Source organism: Hippocampus guttulatus, chromosome 17 (assembly GCF_054856545.1).
Source record: "Hippocampus guttulatus isolate MCC_2025c chromosome 17, RoL_Hgut_1.0, whole genome shotgun sequence".
NCBI lineage: Eukaryota > Metazoa > Chordata > Actinopteri > Syngnathiformes > Syngnathidae > Hippocampus > Hippocampus guttulatus.
In genome coordinates this window covers 34,595-52,431 of record NC_141277.1, presented here as the reverse complement: position 1 = coordinate 52,431, position 17,837 = coordinate 34,595, and the positions used below count along the sequence as shown (strand labels likewise).

The 17,837-nt window shown below is 50.6% G+C and overlaps 1 protein-coding gene and 1 pseudogene across 4 annotated transcripts; both read left to right on the top strand.

The window, feature by feature from the left end:
- The first annotated feature begins 3,883 nt into the window (after window positions 1-3,883).
- On the top strand, window positions 3,884-11,810 carry LOC147191281 (3-hydroxy-3-methylglutaryl-coenzyme A reductase-like). Of its 4 annotated transcripts, none has more exons than XM_086134288.1 (20): window positions 3,884-3,993; window positions 5,119-5,286; window positions 5,361-5,472; window positions 5,562-5,649; window positions 6,069-6,153; window positions 6,228-6,333; window positions 6,396-6,502; window positions 6,738-6,857; window positions 6,928-7,061; window positions 7,464-7,687; window positions 7,815-7,903; window positions 7,981-8,175; window positions 8,252-8,410; window positions 8,620-8,777; window positions 8,843-8,948; window positions 9,199-9,369; window positions 9,768-9,908; window positions 10,245-10,403; window positions 10,656-10,810; window positions 10,922-11,810. In XM_086134288.1, the coding sequence occupies exons 2-20, from the start codon at window positions 5,122-5,124 to the stop codon at window positions 10,971-10,973; spliced, it is 2,526 nt and encodes an 841-aa protein (XP_085990414.1). In that variant the 5' UTR covers window positions 3,884-3,993; window positions 5,119-5,121; the 3' UTR covers window positions 10,974-11,810. The 4 variants fall into 4 exon arrangements, with proteins under 4 accessions (XP_085990414.1, XP_085990416.1, XP_085990417.1 ...); XM_086134291.1 differs by having other exon boundaries at window positions 3,891-3,993; window positions 5,018-5,286; XM_086134289.1 differs by having other exon boundaries at window positions 3,980-3,997.
- Window positions 11,605-16,615, top strand: LOC147191280 (uncharacterized; annotated as a pseudogene).
- Window positions 16,616-17,837: the final 1,222 nt, after the last annotated feature.

Sequence of the window (17,837 nt, the reverse complement as noted above, 5' to 3'; positions counted from 1 at the left end):
AACTCAACTGAATGCGTGCTGCCTTCCCAGGGAAAAGTGAAGTCTTTAGTTCGCTGGACGGTAGCTTTTTCTTTTGTTTTCGAAGACGCCTTCAACAGCTTTTAAAGTAGGAAAGACTTGAACGTATCAGGGAGCAACGTCCACATACAAAAACATGATCAATTAGTGTTGGTATTAGTTAGCCACTTTTGTCTTCAGTGAACCGAATGTGGGGTTTTTAAACGTTAAAACAATTTCTTATCTTAACGCAAAACAACAACAACAATCCAAGACGAATCCAATTTTTTAAACATGAATGAATTCCGTCAGTCAACCGCTAAAAATGAAAAAAAAAATCAATCGAATGTCCTTTTTTTTTTTAACATCAAAGACAAATTTGAGTCTTCACATCTGTATCAATCTAGACTCGGAGACCAACCTAACGTTCGCCATCTTTTGCTCCCTTCAGCCAACACAGAAGAAAATGTCCCCGGTTACCTGAACATCCATTTTTGTAAACATCAAAAACGGCTGCGCATCTTCGTAGACCTCGACATTTGAAAAACATCGTCCGCATTATTTCAAAACAGCGGGCGGACTTTTGGACACGTCTAATTGAGGCTCGCCGATTCACTTCACTGTTTTGCTCACCCAACCCAACACCGACGATAAGACCATTTTGACTCTTCAAAGAAACTCCTGTCAATCTTGTTGTTCAAAAAAAACAAAACAAATAGCATAACCCAACAGCGACGACACGTTTTGTCTGCATTCAGATTTTCTTTTTTTCTTTCTTTTCTTCTTTCAAGCAAACGGGAAATTTAAGATTTTTTTTTTTTGGTCAGGAGGAAGACAATATCAATTCATATTCATGAAATATTTACACTAATAGGATTTGAATTATGAATATCCCATTTTAATTCCATCACGTGTATTTGAAAGATGATCGTCCGCCTCATTAGATCCTCCGTGCCAGAGACGTATTTATGATTGAATTTTTCTTTTTTTCTGCAGTGATGGGAATAGTAAGGGGAAAAAAAGGTCGGTGCATTTTCTTCAGTTCCCCAACCCCCACCCACCCACGCAGCGTCCCTTCCTCTTGATTTTCTCCGCGCCCTCCTCATCCCCTCACTGTGGGCCAGGTGGGTGGACGGCACGGCTTAGGTCCGCACTCATTTTCCACCTGACTGCCTTTAATGTAAAGGCTAATGTGAGAGGAGAGACGCGCGCACGCGCACGCGCACGCACGCAGAAGGCCGACGTAATCTTCAGCATCCAGCCGTCCCTTCTCCAGACGCTTCTTTCAAGAGGTCTTGCCCCCGCTTCCCCCACCAAATTGGATCACTGCCGCTTCCCGGAAAGTCAGAATAAACGAGAAATACGCGGTCAGGATGCAGACCGTCACACTGTATCCCCATCGGATGATTTTTTTTTTCCCGGCACCCTCAAGTCAGTTTCACTTGGCAACATGATGAAATTTGGGAAGCACGTCTGTCATGAGTGAAGCCACACGCAAAAAAAAAAAAAAAAAAAGTCTCAAAAGGCCCACAAAACATGTTTGGAGAAAGCATCCCGCAAAAGACACTGCAAGTCTAGCATTTTGATTTGAAAGTTATTTTCGGGTTATTTTGAGCCCTTTCGACTAAGAGTGAACTTATTCTTGAGTTGTTGTTGTTGTTTTTGTTTCTTGAAATCCACCCTCAAATACAGCTTCAGGGATAACCATCAAATTTGGTAGCAATGTCTGTCAAAAGTCAGCCCAAGAAAAACTCATGTGTCATTGTGTGTGTGTGTGTGTGTGTGTGTGTGTGTGTGTGTGTGTGTGTGTGTGTGTGTGTGTGTACAGAGAGCATTGTCGTTTTGGTTGAATGTGGCCGCACAGTTTGATGACTGGATGCTTGCATCCTGACGCTCCAAAGTGACTTACTAGTCCCTGCCCAGTGTAAACAAACATGAATGAGTGCTAAATGAAACGGGGAGGGGGTTGGGGGCTTGGGGGGTTGGGTTGGAGCTTCACCTGAATCTCTTGAGTCTAACACACACACACACACACACGTCACATGCACTCACACGCTTCTATGGGAAAGACCCTCAGTAACCTTCAGCTCCCATTCAGCCAGCAGTGCGTGATTATCACGGCAGTGCACACTCACACACAAAGGTGTGCCCTCACTCTAGTGCCCCCCCCCACACACACACACACAATTGCCATTACCATCAGTACTTTTGTAATGGATGTGTTTGTGGCCCTGCTACGGGAGAGAAGGCGCAAGCAAGAGTTGATGTTATAAATCACTGCACCCTCCATTCTGTTCCTCCCCCAACACACACACACTCGCACGCACACGTGAACACACATACATGTTTTCCTTCCCTCTAACTCTGTTTACCGCCTTGGGAGGCGGCACGCAATGGAGGCGAATCGTATTAGCCGATGAGCCGGGCATTATTCGTGAACACTCTCATGCTTGTCCACACACGCACACGCACACGCACACACGTTCCACTCATTAAAAAGAAAACTCAATGAGGAGGATCGGGCAAACAGAAAGGGGATGGTTCTCCCCCACCCAAAAAATCGCTAATAAATAGGTGAATTCATGCAGGGGTCCGGTGTAGATGAAGAAGAGTTTTTCATCATATTGTGTATTTGATCAACAATAAATCCTTTCTTTTGACGAGTGCAATAAATACCTTTAATGGAATCACTTTTAGGGGGGAAACAGTTTGATGAATCCCAGCCTTTTTTTTTTGCACATTGTAAATGTTGAACGTGGCGGATTCACGCCGCGTGTTCAAGCAAAGCCCATCTTTTGTCTCGCGAAAGGCGGCTAATCTAATGCTGAGATTGAATCAAAAACGTTGTCGGGCGGGCTAAGGAAAACGTCGTATGTCGAAACAGCATCATGTTCAACCAAAGCTCGTGATTTTGCCGAACCAAAGTCTGCCGGCTCAACGCTAACGCCCTCCGTGCGCGAATAGAAATGAGCGTCGACGTCACGGCCGTTATCAACCTTGGAAGGCCTGCTTCGTGCACGCCTCCGAGCGGAAATGACAACAACGCGGCGCGGACCCCCGCAGAGTATCAGTCGAGGTGACGCGAGTGAAAGTTTATCTGAGGCACGTCAACGAAGAGCGGCGGATCGGCCGCAGTCGTGGTCGTCGGCCAGACGGCCACCTCTTCGAGGTTGAGTCGAAAGAGGACGGCCGCCGGACGAAGGGGAAACGACAAGACTTTGACTCGTCAACAAACTTCTTTTTGCCTAACCACCAAAATCATCTCCAAGAATGCAAAAAAAACCCCCAAACAAACGAATTTGTCAGTATGTTCGGACAGTCATTTTTATGGTTTCTCGTCATTCCGTTTTTTAAAAATATGGTAAATTCTTAAAAAGAACCTAATTCGGATCGCTAAAAATGAGAAAAAAACTCAATTCGACAATTCCAATTCATAAACTTCACTTCCACTTCATCGCTTTGATTTCGGTGCAAATTTTCCACTCCGCGCGTAGGATTTATAGTCGTGGTGGTTTTGGTAAGGTGCGCGCGTGTGCTGCGCGTCAATTTATGAGATTTTGTTTCATGCTTTTCAAGACTTTTCCGTCCGCTTGTCATACGCCCGTTGAGTGGAGAAACAGCAACATCGAGTGGGCACGCGGGGTGGCACGCCTGAGGTCGAGGAACCTTACAATTGATCGGATAGAAGATGTACAGGATGTGTACGCTTTCCTCGGTTTTGGTTGAGGTGTTCAAACGGAGCATTTAGTTTAGGCGGTGTCTACAATTGCCATCATTCGGTTTCTCTTACATGTCTTTGTTTTAAAGCGACGACTTGGCCCCACCCCTTTTTAAACTGCGCGGCAAGTGACGCGCGGGTGGTTGCGTAATCCCTTCCGGGTTACTTTCTCAACCGCGGCTCCTCCTCCTCGTTAAGACGGCCGACCGACAGCGACGCGGACGGGACGTTGGATGGTTATCATGGAAACAACTCGCTGAGCACCAGAAGACGCGATCGCAAGTGCCTATGTTTTTAACCGGCCTATTTCGAGAGATCGTTGTCCCCGCGTACCGATCAAACAACATTTTTTTCGGCCAGTACGACGTAATGAATGTAGGCGCGGCGGACGGACGGACGGCTAATGCTAACACCGGGGCGCTAGCGTTATCGTTAGCGTTGTCGCAATGCCTTCATGTCGTCGCCACAAATGCCTCCAAATTGGACGGCATTCTGTCTAAAATTGTGTTTCGGTATACAAACGTAGAGGAAATCGACGCGTTAGCTGTCGGTCGAACGTTACCTCGCCTCTGTTGTAACTTCACCGTCGTAGTAGGTAGCCACACTCTGCCTTCTTATTTGGAGGACGGCGGTTACGCGTGAACACTACAAGAATGCCACTTCGCTTGAAGGGAATGCGTTGCCGAGTAAAAACGGACACAAATCCAAAAGTACCGTTTTCATCTGGATGAAGCCCCTAAAGTAACTTCAGCATAAACAAGACGGCAACACGTTGCTAGTCTGAAGGAAGCACCGCGGTTCACTTCAACATAGTTCCGCGGCACCGCGATGCGCAAAATGTGGCCAATCGCCACTTTTGTCAAATCAAAGTCCCCCGCTTCGCTGCATCGTAGTCCCTTGGTACCCGAGTGCGACACGATGGCGGGCGGCACGCACGCCCTGCTTTTGTGAACCTTCGATTGCTCAACTTACTGCAACGTAGTTGCCTTGCACCGAGGTTTCAGAAGACGGCGGGAAAACACTCCCTTTGCATTGTGTGGTAATTTGCTCATTTCACCACAGTTTCTTGGCACCGAGTCGCCACAAGATGATGGCAAACGAAGCACGACTCGGGTCAAAATGAAGCTCCTCAATTTGCTTCATCGGGACCAAGATGCGGTGAACCGCTATTTTCGTCCAAAATAAAGATGCCGAGTTCACCTCATCGTACTTTCTTGGCAACAAGATGCGGCAAAACGGGACTTTGTTGGTCAATTAAGTTCTCGTGGCCCCGAAGCCATACTTTTCTTTTTCGGTCGATAGGAGAGGAGAGGAGAGGTTCAAGAAAAGTCCAATCGGCGAGCGGACACTCGCGGGCTCCCCGCGGCCGTCGACCGAGCGCAAGAGCTTTTCTCTTTGCGCAGAGCATGCTGGCGAGGCCGTTCCGCCTCCACGGCCTGCTGGTGGCCGCCCACCCGTGGGAGGTGATGGTGGGCACCCTGGCGCTCACCGTCTGCCTCGCGTCCGCGAACGGCCTGGCCGCCGGCGGCCGCGCGTGCGGCCGGGACCGCTGTCCCAAAGCGGAGCGTGAGGTGAAACCTTTTGGCCGCGCTCGCTCTTCGGGCCCGGGCTCGGAAACCTGACCGTGCGCCTTCCCCTTTTTTAGCCGAGCCACGGCGGCGACGCCGTCATCCTGACCGTGACGCGCTGCGCGGCTCTCATTTACATCTACTTCCAGTTTCGGAACCTCCGACGGCTGGGCTCCAAGTACATTCTGGGTCGGTATCCGTTGCGTCTCTCAAGACCTTTGGACTGCCATTAAAGCTCACTGCCTTTTTTTCTTCTATTTTTCTGCGGGGGAGGGTAGGTATCGCCGGCTTATTTACATTATTCTCCAGTTTTGTTTTCAGCTCGGTCGTCATCCACTTCTTCGGCAGAGAGCTGACCGGTCTCAAGTAAGTTGTCCCCATTGGTCATGCGGGTGCTCGTCCCCCCTGCCCCCATCCATGAATGTACGGATGACACAAGTTTCACTTTTTGAATCGTGTCACGGAACTAAATCGACTTTCATGATATTCACATTTTTTGATGAGTGCCCGCAGTTAACTTTACTCATTTGGAAAATTCCCAAAGTTAGTCATTTTTTTCTCTTTTCCAACCCCCCAAAAATCATAATAAATACTGTAGCGGTGGTTTTTTTTGTACATAAAAGTTTGACACACCCGTTGCAATACCATAGATGGATGGACGGATTGTGTGCGTTTCAAAACGTTTTGCGACCTATGACCTCTGTAAGTCAAGTGGGGAAACCCTTCCCGAATTCCTTGGAGACAATGTGCTTCCAACACGGTCCTCTCGCCCCCCCCCCCCCCAGCGAAGCGCTCCCTTTCTTCCTCCTCCTCATCGACCTGTCCAAAGCCTGCACGCTGGCCAAGTTTGCCCTCAGCAGCAACTCTCAGGTGAAGGCGCCAACCGCGACGCGCAGGGAGCCTAAATGCTGGTGGGCTTATCGCGTGCGCGCGTGTAACCTTAGGATGAGGTGAGGGAGAACATCTCCCAGGGCATGGCCATCTTGGGCCCCACCTTCACGCTGGATGCTCTGGTGGAGTGTCTGGTCATCGGGATCGGCACCATGTCAGGTAGGACCCGGCGCCGGTGACCGTGCGCGCTCGAGATCGCGACCTGAATCGATGTCGTCCAGGTGTGCCGCAGCTGGAGGTCATGTGCTGTTTCGGCTGCGTGTCGGTGCTGGCCAACTACTTTGTCTTCATGACCTTCTTCCCCGCTTGCGTCTCGCTGGTTCTTGAGGTGAGGCGGCTGAAAATGGCAAGCGGGACGTCCGAGTGAGAGCGGATTGTTACTCATCGATACGTTTCGCAACGTTGAGGCCCCGTCCGTTTGATTTGGCCAAATGTCCGAGGGCACTCTTGTCGAGTGCACCGGCGAGCATTTTTTGAAAGCGCCACAAGTTGTTTTTTGCCCCCCGAGCCTTGTCGGAGGTCTTTGCCGTTTGATGTTGCCGTTTTCCCTCCGGCGTGCGCAGTTGTCGATGGAAAGCCACGAGGGTCGTCCCATCTGGCAGCTGAGCCATTTTGCCCGCGTTCTGGCCGAAGAAGAGCACAACAAGCCCAATCCTGTGACGCAGAGGGTGAAGCTCATCATGGTGAGTTGCTGCGGCGGCCCCTCGGTCGGCGCGCGCCCCGACGTCACCGCGACCGCGTCTGTCTTTGAAGTCGCTGGGACTCGCTCTGGTCCACGCCCACGCGCGACTGGCGGCCGAGCATCCGGGCCACAACCGGACGGAGGCGGGCTCGGCGGGCAAGAGGCCGGAGCGCGGCGCCCCCGTGCGGCCGCTGCAGCTGAATGGGTACGGAAGGAAAAAAAACCAAAAAGTCCCGTCAACAGTAAGATTGCTGTCGTCTTTGTCTTTCGCCGTTTTTCCTTTCCAATTGGCAACGGCAAATAGAAAAAGGTTGTTCGTCTGTTGCAAAATGTGTATTTTTCCTCCGTTTTAGGCTGGCGTCCAAATGGCCCGAATTTGGTTTGGCTATTTTTAACGGGTCGCGCACTCGCCAATCCCGAGCCGCTCAACCGCAAGCCGCCAGGGGATCCGCCAACCGTATTAGGGCTCTCCCCTCGCAGGCGTTCTCCGCATTTTCTCTTTGGAATGTATCATCGGTTATTTGCTGCCCTTGTGTTCTCGAGACGCAAAAAGAAGAGCTTTCTTTCTCCGCGCGCCCGCCCTAATCCCGCCGCTGGCGCTCCTCAGGGTGGACGTGGAGCAGGTGATCACGCTGGGCCTGGCCCTGCTGCTTGCCGTCAAGTACGTCTTGTTCGAGCAGAGCGAGACCGAGTCGTCGCCGTCCATCAGGAACGCCTCGGGGGGCTCGCCCCCCGCCCGCCGGCCGGCGCCCGTGGCCCGTGGCTGCCGCGCGACCGACTTGGCCGACGGCGGCGCGGCGGCGGCGTCCGGACGTTTGGGCGAGGAGGAAGGTCAATAATTGCTTCTGTTCGCGACACGGCAGCAGTGACGGAAAGCTTCGCATTTGGCCAAAGTTGTTTCTTGAACGGAAATGGGATCCATTTTTTAAATGGCCCGTTTTGTCGACACGGTCCACAGCGGAGGAGGCCGGCACGCCCGATGAGCCCAAAGCCGAAGCTGGCCCCCGCGCGCTCCAGGAATGTCTGGACATCCTCGCCGATCCGCAGGTGAGCTCCCGCCCGACTCCGGCGACGTTTAATTCACGGCCGTGTTATCGGAGCGCGACGGCTCGCCGCCTTTCCAGCGAGGGCCCCGCTGCCTCAGCGACGGCGAGGTGATCGACCTGGTGGCGTCGCGTCACATCCTCAGCTATAAGCTGGACGCCGTGCTGGAGACCCCCGAGAGGGGCGTGGCCATCAGGAGGGAGATGTTGTCTTCCAGGCTCCCCCTTCCCGCCGCCTTGTCGTCGCTGCCGTACAAAAACTACGACTATGCCAAGGTGAAGGCGACGCCGACCTTGCGGCCTTTCTTCGTTTGCGACGGAACGGAGGTGACGCGAAGGTCCCGTTCGGCAGGTGATGGGCACGTGCTGCGAGAACGTCATCGGCTATATGCCGGTGCCGGTGGGCGTGGCCGGACCGCTGCCCTTGGACGACAAGCACTTTTACGTTCCCATGGCGACCACCGAGGGCTGCCTGGTGGCGAGCACCAACCGGGGCTGCCGGGCTCTTTCCGTAAGTGCCGACGCGTAACGCGCGTGCGTCGGCCTTTTACAAACTAAAAGAAAGAAAAGGCACGGCGAGAAAAAGTTGACCGGCGCGCCCAAAAAAGTTTGCAATGAAGAAATGGTAGAGTCTATCCCCAATAGATTAAAAAAAAAAAAAAAAAAAAAGCTTCAAGTCAAGTTCCAATCTTGAATTATTCTTGTGATGGGTTGTCGCAGCTGAGCGGGGGCTGTCGCAGCAGGCTGCTGGCCGACCGCATGTCTCGGGGTCCCGCGGTGCGCCTGCCTTCGGCCTGCCGCGCCGCCGAGGTCAAAGCGTGGCTGGAGAGCGCCGAGGGCTTGAGCGTCATCAAAGACGCCTTCGACCGGACCAGCAGGTGCGACGACGGGCGCCGCGCCCGACGCGTTCGCCGGGCTGACGCCGCTTCTTTGGCCCGACCAGGTTTGCCCGGCTGGAGAAAATGCTGGTCGGCTTAGCGGGGAGGAACCTCTACATCCGCTTTGAGGCGCCCACCGGAGACGCCATGGGCATGAACATGCTCTCAAAGGTACCTTCCCACGTCCGTGAATACGCAAAGTGCCGCTCTTGCTTTACGTGGCGTTTGAAGCTAAACGCGAACTGGGAATGGCAGAACATGCACGAGGGGTTTTTTTTTTTTTTTTTTTTGCTTTTTGTTGAATGGGGTATGTGTACTATTCAATTGCGAGACTTGGTTATGACAGTCCACCTCTTTAGGCCGGAAAATGAGTTGAGCTAAAATGCGTTTCTTTGCTGGAGGGAATGACATCTGTTTGCAGGGCTGCGAGAAGGCCCTGCGGCGACTGCGGCAGCAGCATGCCGACGTGGAGGTTCTGTCCATCAGCGGGAACTTTTGCACCGACAAGAAGTCGGCCGCCATCAACTGGATCCTGGGCCGCGGCAAGGGCGCCGTGTGCGAGGCCACCCTCCCTGCCAAGGTGGTCCGCGAGGTAACGGGGAAAAAAGACATCCAAAATCGGGCGGCGAAGAAAAAAAAGAGAGATCTGAAGAATTGAATGGCATTTTTTAGCCCGAATTAGCCCTCCTTTTCCAAGTCGCTTGCATTTCCTTGACAAAAGAGTCCGATTTTGTGCGATTGTAGTCATAGTAGCCCCCCTCTCCTTCCCCCATTCAAATCGGATGTTAATTTGTCTTTGGTAGGAAAGAAGGGACATTTTTTCCCCCCCATGGATAGGTCCATTTTCAACTATATTCAAATGTTTTTCAGTCAACAAAATGCGGTGGGTTTTCTTTTCCTGAAGAAAAACTCTGATTTTGAAAGTCTGCGACGCTAGGATCCTGCCGTTAGAAAAGGGATTTTAGTAGGATTTGTTTTTCCTTAAACGAGGTGCTGAAGAGCAACGCGGCGGCACTGGTGGAGCTCAACATCAACAAGAACCTGGTGGGTTCGGCCATGGCAGGCAGCGTTGGCGGCTTCAACGCGCACGCCGCCAACATCGTGGCGGCCATCTTCATCGCCTGCGGCCAAGTGAGTGCACGATCGGGTTATTCTATCTCTCTCCTTTATGTTTAATTAAGAAGACGGCGATGAAGAGTTTCTTGGAATTTTATCCTGCCAAATGTCAGGCAGCCCCCAAAAACCCAAGGCGCCAAACGTTGAGGGGCGGGGGCCGGCGGGGGGTGAAAACACCGACTAAATGACGAAACCGACTCCGGGATGGTCATTGATTTCCATGGCCGTGCGTTTTACGTGTAAAGCGAAGTGAATGGAAGGCGAAGGTGGCGGCGGATTCGTCGGCGTCGGTGGAAAATGAAGCGCAGGGCTTCGGGTCGGTTCCAAACGGACGCCGTGTTTTGTCGGCAGGACCCCGCGCAGACTGTCAGCAGCGCCAACTGCGTCACGCAGATGGAAGTGGCCGGCCCCGATGGCGACGACCTCTACATCAGCTGCACCATGCCCTCCATCGAGCTGGGGACCGTCGGCGGGGGCACCAACCTGCCGGCGCAGCAGGCCTGTCTGCGGGTAACTAACTAACAAACGCAGGAAACCGAGTTGCTCGTTGTCATTCTAAGCGAGAAAAAAAGTGGACACCTCCAGGAAGAATGTTTGTTTTGGGGTTTTTTTTTCCACTCATGTTGTTGCCAAAAGAAAAAGAAATGGCCTTGACTGAAAATATCACTTTTCTTGATGCTCATGGGAAGTCGTCACCCTGTGACAATAGTAGGCTCATTTATTTCAGGAAGCGTTGTCCTTCAAAAAATGGTTTGTGCGTAGATGCTCGGAGTCCAAGGCACCAGGCCGGAGCAGCCGGGCGAGAACGCCCGGCAGCTGGCCCGCGTGGTCTGTGCCACCGTCCTGGCCGGGGAGCTCTCCCTCATGGCGGCCTTGGAAGCGGGACAACTCGTCAAGAGTCACATGACCCACAACAGGTGCGGCCAAAGACTTGCCCCTTTCTTTTGGAGACGACAAACATTATAGATATTATTAACACTTCTGTCACGAATGCTGACGCCAGGCTGTCGTCGCCTTCTTCGTTTCAGGTCCAAATCCAACTTGGCCGCCATGTCGTCACCTTCCGGGGACGCCTCGTGACACTTGCCGACGCCGTTTTCCCGCGGAAGACGGATGCCGGCGGCCATCTTGATATCCGAGTCGTCAGAGTCCATACCGTCAAGCGACTCGAGACTTGACGTGCGATGCCCGCAGCAAGAGCTCATTTGGCTTTTCTTTTTGAATGCTTGTTTTTTTTTTTTTTTTTGCAATGAGTAGACTCTCGAAAGTGGGGATGTTTAAGCCATAAAAGCACTACAGATTTGAAAGAAGGCTCCGAACTTTGAAGTGTATTTTGAGTCTTCAAGAATATGAAACTATACCATACCCATGCATACCTGTCAACTTTTCGGAGCGCCAACCTGTATAAACTACCCAAAAAATCCTTATAACATACCAAAGCATTTTATATGTCAAAATAACGGCAGAAAAAAACCCACGAAATGCTCAATGAAATTTCTTGTAGATCTCCATAATAGAATGTCCGGTTAATGTCTAATCATCATTCTACTTAGTGGCATTACTGTGTTCGGAGTTGTATTCCTGCGTTACTTTTTTCACCAACTCCAAATGATTTGGAGCTGGTGAAAAAAACCCCGGAAATTTTCAGAATCCGTCTGATTTGTGCGATACGGCCATATACGTAAGATTCACCACAAAATCCGTATGAACTATGGCTAAACCGTATGAGTTGACGGGTGGGCCCATGTTGAGAGAACCACGCAGCGTACACATTTCCATGTTCAACGCTGGGGTGAGCCGAAAGTATAAGACGATTCATGCGACGTCTTCTGCGTGACCACATACATTCTGGAAACAAATCGACGGGTCTTTCATCCACACTGTACACAATGGAGGAATAAAACGAGTTGACAATTATTTATCCTGGCTTTGAAATGTCCCGGTGGAAGCGGTGGGCAAATGTTTTCAACATTAGCCGACGGTTAGCGGTGGCTTTTGTTGCCACATACGTCTGCGTCATTATCTTCCGTTCTCCAGATAAGTACATTTCGAATGGTATCATTTCTGCACGCTTACGACATTTGGGTTGTTTATTGTCACGTTTTTTTCAGCTTGATGAGTCAAATTTGTCCAAGTGTATATGCCGTACCTTTTGCGCCGTACTTGTACTGCCGCGTACGTCTTGACGTAACGACACGTCACCAAATTGTTCTTCCGGAATGAGCAAAGAGCATTCAGAAATCTCGACGCAGTAGTCTCTTGAGTGATTACAGGTTCGCTTCCCATGAAACTCGTTCAGGTGCTCGTTGAATCTTTTCGAGCTCAGTGTCGCTCATCTGATTTGAGCTTCTTTTAGTTTAGCTTTTCTTTCTGGCCGCTAACAAAGGAGACGCTTTTTAAAAAAAAAAAAAATCAACACATCGCTCGGTACAAATCCAAGTGGGAGCGTAAAGCGTTGTGATTATCGTATTAAAAATGTTTGCAAGAAACAAAGTAAGGTAGGAGGGGCAACTTGGTCGAACAAAAGCGCAGAGCGGTCCACACGGAAGAGGTTTGTTCGCTTGCTCCCACTATTTTCGTCAAGTCGATCTTTCTTCAAGTGCATTCTCTCTGGACTCCTCATTCGGGCACTGCATGACGCGACGTGTATCGACATCCCAAAATGTCTCCCGTGTGCACGTGAAAGTGTTCCCTATCGTTGTGCGGGGCCCATTTCAGCAGGCTTGCTCTGAAAGGCTTGTGGCTAATGCTGTGCTATTAAAATGGCACGGCTTTGGGGAACCTAAATGGGTTGGATGGAAAACGCATGCGAGATCTTTCCCTGACTTGCCTCTTCCAGGCTGGTTTGCTGAACACTCGGTCGCGTCAAGGCAAGTCAGATTCATTCTTTGACAAAGAGACACTGCATGCATATTTTAAATATCGTTTTACTCCCTTTGCAGTTGTCTCCACATTTTCACAAGTTAAAACACCGTTATTTAAACATCGGAAACGTGTTGAGCACGAATGGGAAAAAAATAGACTCATTGGATAAGCAAAGATTCCATTCCATACATTTACACGTAAAATGACAACTAACTTAATTACCAACCAAGCAAACACATTTTCTAAGCTTGCTTTGACAATAAGCACAGAATCGCGTGTGTCTCAAACAGCGAACATTTGAGAGCTGTATGGAATGACTAAGGAACAGCCATTTTCAGTAACAATGTGTAGTCAAGTTCAGTGGCTGCGCTGCATAAAATATCAGCACCCTCGGATGGCAGAAAGCAAGTGGATTTATCAATGAATCGATCTTCCAGAAAGGCGGTATGAGTCAGAATACCGTGTTTAAGATAAGATAAGATATCCTTTATTTGTCCCACACTGGGGAAATTTACAGCCTCCAGCAGCAAGAATGTAGGCAGAAAGAAGAAGAAAAAACAAACAAACGCCGTTCAATTAAGTGCAATATAAATACAAAATGGATAAATCGCAGTGCTATTTACAGTTGTTTTCCACATCGTTTAATTATTATTATTAATATTATTGTTGCTATTTTTTATTCGGCAGCCTGACAGCAGTTGGTAGGAACGAGCGTCGGTATCTCTCCTTCTTGCAGCGCGGGTGTAACAGTCTCTGGCTGAAGGAGCTACCGAGTGGTGTCAGGGCGGGCTGGAGAGGGCGGGGGGGACTGTCCATCATAGCTTTTAGCTTAGTTAGCATCCTTCTGTTGCCCACCTCCTCCAGAGTGTCGAGGGAGCAGCCCAGGACAGAACTGGCCTTCCTGACCAGTCGCTCCAGTCTCTTTCTGTCCCGGGCCGAGATGCTGCCTGACCAGCACACAATGCCATAATGGATGGCCGAGGCCACCGCCGAGTTATAGAAAGTCCTAAGGAGCGACCCCTGAACCCCAAAAGACCTCAGTTTCCTGAGTAGGAAGAGTCGGCTCTCCTTTCCTAATCAGGGTGTCCGTGTTTGTAGACCAGTCCGGTTTGTTGTTCAGAAGAACACCTAGGTACTTGTAGGAGGTCACCCTCTCTATGTCCATACCCTGGATGTTCACCGGTGCCGGTGAGGACTGTTTCCTGCAGAAATCCACAACCAACTCCTGAGTTTTCCTAGGGTTGATCCGGAGGAGATTCTGCTGGCACCAGTCCACAAAGTTCTTCGTCATTCCCCTGTACTCCCGATCGTCCCCCCTCTGTGATGAGGCCAACAATCGCAGAGTCATCGGAGAACCTCTGAAGGTGGCAGTTTGGAGTGGCGTGTCTGAAGTCCGAGGTGTAGAGGATGAACAGGAATGGAGCCAGAACGGTCCCCTGCGGCGCTCCAGTGCTGCAGAGAAGCCTGTCCGACTCGCAGCTCTGCAACCTCGCGTACTGCGGCCGATTTGTGAGGTAGTCTGTGATCCGTGCTGTGAGATGGTGGTCCACTCCGGCGTTCTGCAGTTTGCCTCCCAGCAAGTTGGGCTGGATGGTGTTGAAGGCACTGGAGAAATCAAAGAACATGATTCTCACAGTGCTCCCGGCCTTCTCCGAGTGTGACAGCACTGAGTGGAGGAGGTAGATAATCAGAATCAGAATCAGAATCATCTTTATTGGCCAAGTATGTAGAACACACAAGGAATTTGTCTCCGGTATAACACGCTGCATGAGTATCATCGTAAACAACAAATCATTGAACCATTTTAGAGTAACCAGTAGCAGTATTTGTAGTACAAGAAGAGTGACTACGTCAGTGACTGTTTAAGGAGTTAATGGCTAGAGGGAAGAAGCTGTTTAAGTGTCTACTGGATTTGGCGCGCATGGATCTGTAGCGTCTGCCTGAGGGGAGTAGCCGGAAAAGGTGGTGGGCAGGGTGCGGGGGATCCAGGAGGATTTTCCGTGCCCTTGTCTTGATTCTTGCAGTGTGCAAGTCCTCAAGAGTGGGCGTCTTCCACGCCGATGCCAGGCTGATAGGCAAACTGCAGCGGGTGCGCTGCCGGGCTCACCGGCGGTCGAAGGTGGGCGAGGACGAGTCTCTCCGGCGTCTTCATCAGATGAGACGTCGGCGCCACCGGTCTGTAGCTGTTCAGCTCCTTAGGGTGGGGGGTCTTGGGCACTGGGACCAGGCACGAAGTTTTCCACAGCTGTGGAGCTCTGCCCAGCTTCAGGCTCAGGTTGAACGTGTGCTGGACAATGTCACACAGCTGGTCAGAGCAGGTCCCGAGGAGCCGGGAACCGATCTTGTCTGGACCTGCTGCCTTCCTCACATTCATCTTCCTCAGTTGGTTCCTCACCTGCTCTGTTGTGACGGACAGGCGGGAACCAGGTGACGGACTGGGTAGACGAGATTTAGACTAGTAGGCTCACAGAACATATTGCAAAGAACAGTTGGACTTGACTTACGCCTGGAATATACTTTGGATTATAATCGCGACGATACGGCCGAGTCACTTTACCAAACCGCGTTTGTTTGTCCTCTCGTGTCCTGCAGACGTCAGTGAAAAATACCTTCATCCTGACCAGCGGGAGCCAGAGTACCGTGACATGAAAGGGGAGGAGGGTTTGGAGCCTATTCAAGTTAAAGCTGAGGAGGAGGAGCAGCAGCCGCCGCCGCCGCCGCCCCCCCGCAGCAAAAATCAAGAGGAGCAGCAGCCACCACACATCAAAGAGGAGGAGGATTTCACGGAAGTCCATTTGATGACTGAAGATGAAGGTCAATATGGGGCGGGGAACGAAGGGGCGGAGCCTCCAAACAACGCCTCGAGACAACAAACGACGACCGCAGATGATCAAGACCGCCGCGGAGGATCGCAAGCGGACGGCCTCTTTGCTCCGAAATCAGATGGCGACGACGCAACGTCACGCGCCCCTCGCAGTGACGACGACGACGAGGACGACGACCGAGGTGATATGACACGTCACACCGACGACAAACTCGGGAAATGTTCTCAGTGTGGGAAAACTTTGGCCTATGAGTCACATTTGAAAACACGCGTGCTATAGTACGCCGGAGAAAAAGCCTTTTCCTGCTCCCACTGCGGTCATTCAGTCTCCCGGACGGCAAATGTATCAGAATCAGACTCATCTTTATTGGCCAAGTATGTAGAACACGCAAGGAATTTGTCTCCGGTAGAAACGCGCACGAGAGAGAAACGTTTTGCCTGTTCAGTTTGCGGTAAAAGCTTCTCCTCAGAAGGAGATGTCAAATTTCACACCCAAACCCGCACTGGCGAGAAAGCTTTTGCCTGCTCAATTTGCGGTCGCAGATTCTTTCAAAAGGTACACTTGATATCGCACACGAGAACACGCACTGGAGAGAAACCTTTTGCGTGCTCATTTTGCAATCAACGATTCTCTACCGAAGGGAATTTACGAATCCACGCGAGAATTCACACCGGAGAGAAGCCTTTTGCCTGTTCGGTATGCGGTCAAACGTTTTCCGAGAGTCGCGTTTTGGCGACGCACATGAGAACGCACACCGGAGAGAAACCTTTTGTCTGCTTGGATTGCGGCCGAAGCTTCTCCACCAAGACAAACTTAAAAACGCACACGAGAAGACACGCGGGTGAGAAACCTTTCGCCTGCTTGGGTTGCGGTCAGAGATTCTCGGAGAGGCGAACTTTGACGGCGCACGCCAGAACGCACACTGGAGAGAAACCTTTTGCATGCTTCGACTGTGGCAAAAGATTCTCTCAGAAAGGAAACTTAAAGCGTCACACAAGAGCGCGCTGCGGAGACAAACCTGATGCCCGCTAATTATGTGCCAATGAATGGAACGTCAAGCGCACGCATACGAGCACGCCCGCCCGCCCGCACACACACACACACACGCACACTCCTTGTTTGTGACGTCCCCAAAAATCTCTCCGGTGAAGAGGCACAAGTGTGCCGCTGAGATTAGTAATGACTCGTCAATCTTTACTGGAAATTTAGAGCCTTCGTTGCAAGTCGTTTCTAAGAGACTGACTTCAAATGTACATTCTTGCGGTCCATCTGCCTTCTTGCATTCTGTCTTTCTGCTTGTGCACCTTTTTGAAAGCCTCCTGTGGACAAGTGTCGAGACTTCGCACTTGCGCTCAAAGCCACGTCTGCGCTTTGTCCGTTTTTGCCGACGTGTCCGTCAAGTCGGCGATTGATTTATTGAAACCGACTGTGGAGCAATGCTGACTCTTTGTGAAAAGATGGAAAAGTCTATATGTGATCCCGAATAAAAGACACACTTTTAAGCAACGCTGGTAAATGGATTTACGTGGATACTCGATCAATATGAATTGAAAGGCTATTCGTTCAATACCCCCTCCCCCCCCAAATCACACCGTATTTGTTGCTACGTCTTCGTAATGAAGGAACGTAGCATTGCGTTGCATCAAACATTCGAACATCCTGTCAAGAGGTCAATAGCTCAAAGCGCACCGGGACTCTCTTTGCTCATACGCGAGGCCCTTGCACAACCTCCATCAACCTTTTTTCCACTTCGCTCGATCAGAGGCGTATCTCCAGCTCGGTCTTACGGCAAGGCAGTTTTATTTCTTATTTATTTCGTACGCAATGTGCCGCACCCAACTAAAAGTGCCACATTTCAAAGCGTTTGTGTTGTGTTGATGACTTGACTTGATGTTAACCGTTTTGTTCAGCGCTTTGCTGTATTTTATTTGAATGCAAATGATCTTCAAAAGCAAAGCACCAAAAATAGATCTTGTATTTTGGTTCCTTTGCTTAAAAACAAAAATAACATACAGTACATGTAAAAAAGCTTTAAAATTAGAATTAAAAACCATGTCAAATACCCGAGCATAGGTTTTAACCTCAACTTAAAAGCAGTCGCACTTGAGGCCGACATCCACGTCATAACTGATATTTTGCCTCGCGGTATGCTAACATTAGGATGATAACCTTTCCTTTGAAGAAAACACAAGATACTCTGACCTCAAAGTATTCGAGTGATAGTGCGAATGTTCTGTGTCTGTAGACGGCCAAC